Consider the following 11,951-nt stretch of genomic DNA (forward strand, 5'->3'; position numbering starts at 1 on the left):
CCGTGGTGTGTGCTTTCCTGTCTTTGGGAAAGCGCATATAAAAGATCCCTTGCTGCTCATGGAAAAATGTATCGGGTTTCTTCTGATGACTACGTGTAAGAATTACCAAATGTTTGACATCCAATAGCTGATGATTAATTACTCAACGTGCTCTAGTGGTGTTGTTAAACAAAACAAACTTTTATTGTACATATGCTTTTAGATACAGTTCGCGACATACTAAACCATTTGTCAGTCGCAGCTGAAGTAAATATGATTGTTATGATTACTTCAATATAGCAATATCAATAACCACTGACAAAATGGCGATACACGTGTGTTATAAATACGTCATAGCCTGTACAGTACACAAACTACACAGTTTGTTTAGAACAACTACCACTTCTCCTCTGTACCCACAGACTGCCGTGTTACCGGTACTGCGTGACCCTTCTTCCAGTCAATGTCTTAGGAGTGTTTGTGTTCGAATTGCATATAACAGACCAGTAGGAACGATATCTGGAGGTGGTAAAGTTTGTTTTGTTTAACGACAACACTAGAGCACATTGATTTATTAATCATGGGCTATTGGATTTCAAACATATGGGCATAGAGAGGAAACCCGCTACATTTTTCTATCAGTAACAAGGGATCTTTTATATTGCACCATCCCACAGACAGGATAGCACATACCACGGCCTTTGATATACCAATCGTGGTGCACTGGCTGTGACCAGAAATAGCCCGACGGGGCTGGAGGTGGTGTACAATCTCTAGTGGAAGGGGCCACAGTGACTAGATAGATTTTTATCTTTGTTTATATACAATAGAAAAACAACCCGTACATGTTCATCCTGGAGTGGGAACCACAGCCGACCTCCTGGTTTGGGCCTGTATAAAGGAGTAAATATGATTCGTCCAACAGTTGTTTCTAACTTGTCTGAAACCAGGATGGAAGGAAATGAAGGAAGTGTTTTTATTTAACGACGCACTCAGCACATTTTGTTTACGGTTATATGGCGTCAGACATATGGTTAAGAACCACACATATATTGAGAGAGGAAACCCGCTTTCGCCACTTCATGGGCTACTTTCTGCTATTAGCAGCAAGAGATCTTTTATATTAACCATCCCACAGACAGGATAGTACATACCACGGCCTTTGTTACATCAGTTGTGGAGCACTGGCTGGAACGAGAAATAGCCCAATGGATCCACCAACGGGGGTCGAACCCTAGACAGACCGAGCACCAAGCGAACGCTTTACTAAAATGCAGGATGGTGTATTGCATTTCATTTATACTCATTTTCATATCCAATTTAGGTTCAAGCACGCTGTCCTGGGGACACGGCACCTATCTGGACTGTCTGTGGGTTAATGGATAGTTGTTAGTGTTTAGTGAAATGAAAGTCGGTGTAGCGGTGTTACACCTACCTATTGTGGGAGCCGATATCAAGCTGCGAACCCAGTACCTATCAGACTTAAATCCAATGACTTAATCACTATAACACCGAGCTTGCTTTCGTTGGTGTAGCGGTTGAAAAGGAGGACGTAGCCTGGTAATGCAAGCGCCCTCTGCTTGTGTAAAAGTTGTCTATTCACATAGTACTCTTCATATTTAAAAACAAAAGGAAAAACATCAACAAAGCAAAACAAAACAAACACAAACACAAACACATACACAAAGAAGAAGAAGAATTTTAAAAACCCAACAACCATCAAACCAACAAAAACAGCCTAAAAGATGTCCTGGCCAGCCAGTTCTCCAGTACGAAAGACATTCTTTCTTTTTTTAGCACTCAAATGCCAATTAATTAATTACACGCCTGAGGTGCGATGGGTTGCATGATCGATCACTCTTTTCTCTGTCCTAGGCAGTGTTCCACGACTGATAGATAAACAAATGTGATATGCACGTCCTACTTATAGGAAAGTCCAAATAAAAGTCGCCTTGATGCTTATTCTGTCGGAGTAGCATATATGTGAGCAGGGCCGTACCCTGATTAAAATCCTGGGGGTGGGTGGGGTAAACTACTTTTTATAAACAAATGAAACACTATACAAATTAAACCCTGAGACGTGTATGCTATTTTATGGAGTAAAAAAAAGAAAAAGGTGCTCTCTCTCTCTCTCTCTCTCTCTCTCTCTCTCTCTCTCTCTCTCTCTCTCTCTCTCTCTCTCTCTCTCTCTCTCTCTCTCTCTCTTCGATTTGACGATGTCTCATTTATTGCAGAACTATTTCGTCAATCACATCACAAGCAGACCAAGACACCAGCATGGACCCGAACATATCTACTCGCGATTTGATTCCCCTCCAACAGCGTGTCACAGACCCGAACAAGTCCAAGAACATGGACAAGCGCATCCTCAGAAACCCGGATTACGATGAAGGTATCTGCAACTTGAGCTTTGACAACAATGAATGCGGTGCGAATCTTCATCAAGCAATTCAGGCCAATCGGGAAATGGCAAAGACTGCAATTCCAGTGGTTACCGAAAGCTTCAACAAGGCACCACTCGGTTCTGGGTTACAAAACAGACGTGGTAAAAAACACATGGACGTTCGCGCGCGACTTTCCTCTCTCTGGCAACCCAGACGGCGTCTGGGGATACCCATACCTTTTCTACGGGACAAATTCAGGTAAGAAATACTTTGTTTCTTGTTAACCCATTTTAAACTGAATTAAATATAGCTCATGTTTAAATTTATTATATTGTGATGTGTGATAGATACAGGTAAGTAAATCGCATTTGATAAAGTTGTTAGCGCATTCGACAACCTATATGAGATGAATAACTTTTGTACCAAGGCATAGTAATGATAGCGAAGAGAAGGCACTATATGACGTATTGATCTTTTTTTCTTTGTCCTTTTTTTTGTATTTTGGTGGCAATTTTAATGAACCTCCAGAAACGAAATTGTTAAACGTTAAATATTTTAAGTATAAAAATCATAAAAATACTATGAAACCAAATGTATTCGTGGTGGTGTAGTATTCGTGTAATTCGTGGGCTAGTACAGTCCACGAATGTAATAACACAAAGAAAATAAAGAAAATATAACACACGTATACCAAGGGCGGATCCAAGGGAGGGCACCAGGGGGACCTGTCCTTCCCCCTAAAACATATTAATGCCCTTTTTTAAAACAATATATTTACAATTTTCATTGAAGTGCCCTTTTTAGGGAATCCCCTCCCTAAAATGTTTCCTGGGTCCGCCCTTGTATACCTATAATACGAATTTATGATACTTTTTTTTTATTCACGAACTTAGGCACCCAACGAAATTTTATATTTGAGCAAAATCGTAAAATGCTGAATCGTTTTCAGGTCAGCTAAGTTTACGTGAATGCTTTATTTATTTATTTATTTATTTATTATTATTGCTTTTGCCTGAATGAACCGTGTGTTCCAGCCCTGAGGGTTGTGTGCGTGTGTGTGTGTGGGGGGGGGGGGGGGGGGGGGGGGGGGGGGGGAGGGCGTTCCCACAGGCATGACATCCTCGTCTCGCATCCTAGTATTATTATCTTTTTCGTTTTTCATAGTAGATTAATAGTTTTGTTTATTTGTTAGACTATTTTTTACCTAAATGAACTTTATTTGACTTTAACCTACCATACCTCAAGTGAAACATTGGTATAGTCACACGAGCCTGCGATGGGGTTTCTCCCACTCTATTATCATCCCACTTTCTTGTTATATGTTAACCGTTACCTCAAGTGAAACATTGATATAGTCACACGAGCCTGCGATGGGGTTTCTCACACCCTATTATCATCCCACTTTCTTGTTATATGTTAACAGTTACCTCAAGTGAAACATTTGTATAGTCATACGAGCCTGCGATGGGGTTTCTCCCACCCTATTATCATCCCACTTTCTTGTTATATGTTAACAGTTAAAGTTTGGTTTGTTTAACAACACAACTAGAGCATAATTATTTATCAATTATTGGCTATTGGATATCAAACATGGCACATGACCTTAGAGAGTAAACCCGTACATATTTCCATTAGCAAGGGATCTTTTATATGCACCATCTCACATACAGGATATCACATACCACGGTCTCTGATATGCCAGTCGTGGTGCACTGGCTTGAATTAGAAATAGAAGAACGACCGCGCATAAAGCGATCGCTTTACCACTGGGCTACGGCCCGCCCATCATTGTGATAGAAACTATGTAATTCTGTACCTGGTAGAGATGAACGTAATCAGTTTTGAGTCGTTCCAGACTCGCTTCCAGCGCGTGCACGATGTGTCGTCTGCTCAGGCCTATATTGTTCACGTGCGCAGGTTTCTGCTGCCCGCCCACTTTGGTGGCGAAATCATCCCTCGACATCCAATAGCCGATGACTAACATATCAATGTGCTCTAGTGGTGTCGATAAACAAACCAAACTTTAAACTTTCATCCTTCGACTGTCTGGAACACTCCCGCTCCTTTTATTGAACAACACCACTAGAGCACATTTATTTATTAATAATCGGCTATTGAATATCAAACATTTAATAATTCTAAGACATTGTCTTAGAGGAAACCCGCTACATTCCCCCCACAAGCAGTGATCTATTGCAGTCACTTTCCCACAGGCAGGACATCACATACCACAACCTTTGATATACAATTCTTGGGGCTCTAAGCATATCTAGCTCCATCTACATATTATATTGTCGATATGTTAATATAACTCAATTATAGGTATGTAGCCACTGAAAAGAAGAATAAGATAACAAGAAATGTTAGCTATTTAAAAGGTTTGCAAAACAACTTATGGAAGTTACGTCAGCTCAAGAGATACGTACACGTAGAGTATATTTCAAGTCACATCAATTCGTTGAACGTACCGTTTTCTACCTTAATTTATTACATATAGCTAACTAATTAAGAATGTTTCAAAAAAAGACCCAACAAAATCATTCTAGCGCGATACAATATTTCCAATACTGAATGAATGAATGAATGTTTAACAACACCCCAGCACAAACACAGAGATCGGTTATTCGGTGTCAAACAAGGTAAATACATCAATATAATTATTTCCATTAAACATACAAATTGTATAATTACGTAAAACACAGTATAAAGAGCTGTAGGATATGTTCCAATGCTGAAATGCTACAAACTTAAAATATGATCGAATCGGTATATTCTGAATGCTAGAATGCTACACTATGAACACATGTCTGTATATTTCTATTGCCAGAATAATACATTTCTAAAATTTGACCAAATGAGTATGCTACAATCCTAAAATATGACCAAATTCGTATGTTTCCAGTGATATAATTCTAACATGCTATAATATGATCATATCAGCATTGAAATATTTCCAGTGGTAGAATGTTAAAATGATAAAAGTTGACTGTATCAGTATATTTCGAATGCTACAATGATAAACCTTTACCCAATCAGTGTATTTGAAATGGAAATCATTATTTTTCCAGTTCTAATAAACTAAATGCTAAAATGCTATCAAAGCAGTATACTTTCTAAAAATATGACCAACAATCAATAAATTTCCAATGCTAGAATGGTACAGTGCTATACATTTGATCAACTGTTAGCATAGTAAAACCGTCTGGTAGTTACTTGGTTCGCCTCCCGGAACCAGCTCCCACCCAGAGCGAGTTTCACGACTCAATGAGTAGGTGTAAGACCACTACACCACTAACCACTAACCCACTGTCCTGGACAGAGAATCCATACAGCTGAATTGTGTGCCCAGGATAGCGTGCTCGAACCTTAATTACAATTATAATCACAAAAATAATTAAAAGAAGTAGAAGAAGATTATTCAGATTCTGCTATAATGTAAAATTCCAGACCAAAGTCGAGATCCGACAAGATCAGTATCTCCACACCCGTGGAAGAGGACGAGCCGACCGACGATCGGGGCGACGATCGGGGCGACGATCGTGAGACGTGGAGTAGAAAGGCGGACTTCATCCTGTCCGTGGTTGGGTTTGTCGTCGATCTAGGAAACGTCTGGAGGTTTCCCTACATCTGTTACAAGAACGGCGGGGGTACGTATTAAAAAAATACACGGACTAATTTTGTTTTGTTTTTTTCTAAATATATTGAAATTGAAAATCTATGTACGACATAAACAGGTTTTGTAAATTAGGCCCATATTGTTTTTGTTATTATTTGTGGGGTTTTTTTGTAAACATTTTTTTATTGTAATTTATTTATTTATATTTATTTTTATTATTAAAAATTATTATTATTATTATTATTATTTAATTTTGTTTTTTGGATGGTGGTGGTGGTGGTTTTGGTTGTGGGTTTTACATTTTGCATTTGGTTTTGGTTTTAGTGTTCTGTTCTATTCTGTTTTGTTTTAGTTTTAATTTAAAAAAAAAATGTTTTGTTTTGTTTTATTTGTTTGTTTTTGTTTTATGTTTTTTTGTCTATTTGTTAGTTTGTCTATTTGTTTCTTTATCTATTTGTTTGTTTGTTTGTTTTTTGTTACATTTTTAGTAAAACAATCGTATTTATAATATTACTGACAGTGGTCGCATCGCAAATATTATACAGCTGAAATAGATTTGGGTGGAAATAGATGATAATGATCCCATACTTCGAAAAGATGCATTATATTAAATACAAACATGTTAATACATTTGACCGTGTAATTGTTGTTGTCTTTTACCTTTCTTTTTTAAGAGTTTTTCCTTTCTTGTCTTATTTTTTAACTTTTATTTATTATTTTTTCCTTTTTTTCCGTTGTATACATAATATCATTACAACAGCATATAAGAACGGTTTTGTTGTATGAACACAGATAATAAGTTAGTGGTTATTTAACACACACACACACACACACACACACACACACACACACACATATATATATATATATATATATATACATACTATACACACACACACACACACACACACACACACACACACACACACATAATAGTACATTGGAAACCAAAAGTTACGAATAAGAAAACTGAAAGAAAGAAAGAAATGTTTTATAAAACGACGCACTCAGCACATTTTATTTACCGTTATATGGCGTCGGACATATGGTTAAGGACCACACAGATATGGAGAGAGGAAACTCTCTGTCGCCACTTCATGGGCTACTCTTTTCGATTAGCAGCAAGGGATCTTTTATATGCACCATCCCACAGACAGGATAAAACCAATGCATTTGATATACCAGTTGTGGTGCACTGGCCAGAGCGAGAAATAGCCCAATGGGCCCACCGACGGGGATTGATCCAAGACTGACCGCGCACCAAGCGAACGCTTTACCACTGAGCTATGTCCCGCCCCAATATAAGAAAACTGAATACCGAATTTCTTTGAACTCTTAAATCTGTAAAATATGTAAGAGTAATGGTCACCTGATTTGACCCTAGCCTTTCACCGGCTCTGACCGGGTAACTGGACTGCGACCGGATCTGACATCACAGAACTAATGCGCTTCCCGCTCACTAGATGTCGTTCGTCGTTAAAGGCTAAACTAATGGCTGCGTCTGCTAAATAACGAAAGTTTCAGTATTTTTTATCGTTATTTAAGCGGCCTCAGTGGTGTCGTGGTTAAGCCATCGAACATAAGGCTGGTAGGTACTGTGTTCGCAGCTCGATATCGGCTCCCACCCAGCGCGAGTTTTAACGACCAATGGAAAGGTATAAAACCACTACACCCTCTTCTCTCTCACTAATAACTGACCCACAGTCCTGGACAAACAGTGTTATAGAAACATCGTGTTAAATGTATATAGAGGAAAGCATGTAGCGGCTAAAAGCTTCGATACCAGAATCCGGAATTACTATTTAATATTAAGACTGATTTTTTTCACATTTTACGGAAACCTGATATCTGGTGAAGGGTTGTTTTATTTTCCATTTTTTAAATACGTTTAATGTATTATAACAGTTTATTACCTCAGCATTAATTTGAGGACTTTAGCAAATATACAGAAACATCAACTGGCACAGTTTAAATATGAAAATCCAATAATATTTTTGTATGATCGACATTAAAGTGCTGCTCTATGAAGTCGAGTGTGTGAAGCAACTGCACCGTGTGTCATAAATATTGGACAAATCGATTTCACATAACAAAACAAATATTAAACCCACATTTCTATAGCTACTGCTGCTCGCTGCTGCTGCTGCTGCTACTACGGGGAGAGAGGGGGGGAGAGAGAGAGAGAGAGAGTGAGAGAGGAGAGAGAGGAGGGAGAGAAGGAGAGAGAGAGGGGAGAGAGGGGGAGAGGGGAGGGGAGAGAGCGAGAGAGGAGAGGGAGAGAGAGAGAGTGAGGGGAAGAGAGGAGGAGAGATGGAGAGGAGAGAAAGAGAGGGAGGTAGAGGGGGGGGGAAGAAGAGGGAGAAGAGAGAGAGAGAGAGAAGGGGGAGAGAGAAGCAGAAGAGAAAGGAGGAGAGGGGGGGGAAGAGAGAGAGTAGAGAGAGGGGAGAGAGAGAGGGGAGTCGAGAAAGGAAGGGAGAGGAAGGGGGAAAGAGAGACGAGAAGAGAAAGGGAGAAAGGAGAGGAGAGGGGGGGAAGAGAGGAGGGGGAGAGAAGGAAAGAGAGAAATGAGAGAGGAGGGGAGAAGAAAGAGCGAGAGAGAGAGAGGGGAGAGAGAGAGAGAGGAGGAAAAAAGAGATGAGAGGGAGAGAGAACGAGAGAAAGAGGGAGGGGGAGGAGAGGAGCGACGAGGGGAGAAGAGGAGAGGAAGAAAAGGAAAGGGAGAGGAGGGGAGGGAGGGGAAGAGAAGAATAGGAAGCCAGAAGAAGAGAAGGAGGAGAGGAGAGGGAGAGGAAGAGAAAGGGAGGGGATGTAGGGGGGGGAAGAGAGAGAGGAGAGAGAGGGGAGAAAGATAGAGGAGAAAGAAGGGAGAGAGGGAGAAGAGAAGGAGAGAGAGGAGAGGGAGAGCGAGGGAGAAGGAGAAGAGGGGAGGAGAAAGAGAGAGAGAGAGAGGGGAGAGAGAGGGGAGAGAGGAAGAGAGATCAGAGAACGGGAGGGAGAGGGCGAGAAAGAGAGAGAAGGAGAGGGGGGGGAGAAGAGGGAGGGAAGAGAGAGAGAGAGAAAAGGAGAGATGGAGGGAAAGAAGAGAGAGAGGAGAGCGAGAGAGGGGAGGGGGAGGGAAGCAAAGAAGAGAGTAGGGGAGAAAAAAGGGAGAGAGAGGAGAGAGGGCGAGAGAGAGGGAGAAGGAGGGAAGAGAGGGGGGAGGAGGGGGGAGGAAGAAGAGAGGGAGGGGGGAAGGAGGGGGAGAGGGAAGAGGGGAGAGGGAGAGGAGGAGGAGAGAGAGAAGAGCGGAGGAATGAGAGAGGGAAGAGGAAGAGGAGGGAGAGAGGAGGGAGGAGAGAGAGGGAAGAGAGGGGGGAGAGAGAGGAGAGGAGAGAGAGAGAAGGGAGAGAGAGAGAGAGAGAGAGAGAGGAAAAAAGAGAAGAGGAAGAGAGGAAGAGGAGAGGCGAGAGAGGAGAGAGAAGAGAGAGAGAGAGAGTGGAGAGGAGAGAGAGAGCGAACTGCTTTCTGAAGGGTATCCATGTGTAATGTTTTTAAGATAGACTAGTTGAAATATCTACAATGTCATCTGATTGAAATGCTATTTTATATTTTATCTTCGGGGGAGAATAAAAAGGGACATGTATTTTTATAACTGAGAAATATATAACTGTATTACATATCATTTTACTATGCCATCCAGCATATACACCCACTTTGTGATAGCGCGTTGCATTTTAAGTGCATTAAGTAATTAATTTGTAGCACGATAAACGTTATCTTGGTTCAGTTCGCGGCCAAATGTCTGCCGAGCCGCTTTTGTTAGCACGTTATATACAAACCTTGTGTGACCTATCACTGACAGGGCGATAATTCCAGTCCGCGTGGAATCGTCCTCGTTTCTCTTACCGTGTGTTCCACTGTGTACACGATCTCCAAGTGTTACGCAAATAAACTGTCTCGTACAAATGGGGCGCACAGTGGCATCAATCTGTTTGAAATGAATGAAGAGAGTATTTTGGAGTTTTATCTCGTCATTAACAAGGCTGGTTTGTCTGACGGAGATGTCTAGTGGCATACTCTGTAGTATCTCTTGTCACGTCTTCTGGGTGTTCCACGATTACACAGCACTCTGCATGACGGACACAATGCTGATGTGTTGCTTTTAGATGATACCAGCATACGTTTTGACATTCGCATCTTGGAAGATGTGCAGCAACTTTCACACTGAACAGTTGCATTCCTTATAAATGGACCGGCCTCGGTGGCGTCGTGGTTAGGTCATCGGTCTACAGGCTGGTAGGTACTGGGTTCGGATTGGTTTCATTCCAGATACCGACTCCAAACCCTGAATGAGTGCTCTGCAAGGCTCAGTGGGTAGGTGTAAACCACTTGCACCGACCAGTGATCCATAACTGGTTCAACAAAGGCCATGGTTTGTGCTATCCTGCCTGTGGGAAGCGCAAATAAAAGATATCTTGCTGCCTGTCGTAAAAGAGTAGCCTATGTGGCGACAGCGGGTTTCCTCTAAAAAAACAGTGTCAGAATGACCATATGTTTGACGTCCAATAGCCGATGATAAGATACAAAATTAATATGCTTTAGTGGCGTCGTTAAATAAAACAGACTTTACTTTCGTTATAAATGGATGACCGGATAAACTAGCATTTACAGATAAAAATATTATTACGAACATTGTTTGAAAATAACATTAAGTCATTATTACCAAATGTGCATTTCCACAATGACTTCCGTTACATTTTAAGTCAATTTGTGACCTTGAAATACTCATATTTGATTACGAATTTCTCCAAGTATTTCTACAGTTTGGTTCAGACTACGTTTAGTAGTCTTTGTTAATGTTACAAAAACATGACAAGGCAACTCTTTCATCAGTCTGCCATTTATAACTATCTTCAAACTGTGCCCTTATACTGTATTAAACAACATCATAGCAATAGGGTTTTGAGTTAAGTCAGTCAAGGCAACTCTTTCATCAGTCTGCCATTTACAACTGTCTTCAAACTGTGCCCTTATACTGTATTAAACAACATCATAGCAATAGGGTTTTGAGTTAAGTCAGTCAAGGCAACTCTTTCATCAGTCTGCCATTTACAACTAAAAAAAAAACTGTGCCCATATACTGTATTAAACAACATCATAGCAATAGGGTTTTGAGTTAAGTCAGTCAAGGCAACTCTTTCATCAGTCTGCCATTTACAACTGTCTTCAAACTGTGCCCATATACTGTATTAAACAACATCATAGCAATAGGGTTTTGAGTTAAGTCAGTCAAGGCAACTCTTTCATCAGTCTGCCATTTACAACTGTCTTCAAACTGTGCCCATATACTGTATTAAACAACATCATAGCAATAGGGTTTTGAGTTAAGCCAGTCAAGGCAACTCTTTCATCAGTCTGCCATTTACAACTGTCTTCAAACTGTGCCCATATACTGTATTAAACGACATCATAGCAATAGGGTTTTGAGTTAAGTCAGTCAAGGCAACTCTTTCATCAGTCTGCCATTACAACTGTCTTCAAACTGTGCCCATTATACTGTATTAAACAACATCATAGCAATAGGGTTTTGAGTTAAGTCAGTCAAGGCAACTCTTTCATCAGTCTGCCATTTACAACTGTCTTCAAACTGTGCCCATATACTGTATAAACAACATCATAGCAATAGGGTTTTGAGTTAAGTCAGTCAAGGCAACTCTTTCATCAGTCTGCCATTTACAACTGTCTTCAAACTGTGCCCATATACTGTATTAAACAACATCATAGCAATAGGGTTTTGAGTTAAGCCAGTCAAGGCAACTCTTTCATCAGTCTGCCATTTACAACTGTCTTCAAACTGTGCCCATATACTGTATTAAACAAACATCATAGCAATAGGGTTTTGAGTTAAGCCAGTCAAGGCAACTCTTTCATCAGTCTGCCATTTACAACTGTCTTCAAACTGTGCCCATATACTGTATTAAACAACATCATAG

The 11,951-nt window shown here is 40.5% G+C and overlaps 1 protein-coding gene across 2 annotated transcripts in view; it reads left to right on the forward strand.

Annotated features, from left to right (window-relative positions):
* LOC121369476 (sodium-dependent serotonin transporter-like) overlaps positions 1-11,951 on the forward strand; it is a 34,497-nt gene that overhangs the window by 2,120 nt on the left and 20,426 nt on the right. Inside the window, exons 2-3 of one of the 2 annotated variants that reach the window (XM_041494581.1) lie at positions 2,214-2,621; positions 5,811-6,010. In XM_041494581.1, coding sequence (XP_041350515.1) covers positions 2,257-2,621; positions 5,811-6,010 — 565 coding nt within the window. In that variant the 5' untranslated portion in view covers positions 2,214-2,256. The remainder of the gene's footprint in view (positions 1-2,213; positions 2,622-5,810; positions 6,011-11,951) is intronic. The other variant, XM_041494582.1, reaches the window with a different exon arrangement.

The sequence above is a fragment of the Gigantopelta aegis genome, chromosome 3 (genome assembly GCF_016097555.1).
Source record: "Gigantopelta aegis isolate Gae_Host chromosome 3, Gae_host_genome, whole genome shotgun sequence".
Taxonomy (NCBI): Eukaryota; Metazoa; Mollusca; class Gastropoda; order Neomphalida; family Peltospiridae; genus Gigantopelta; species Gigantopelta aegis.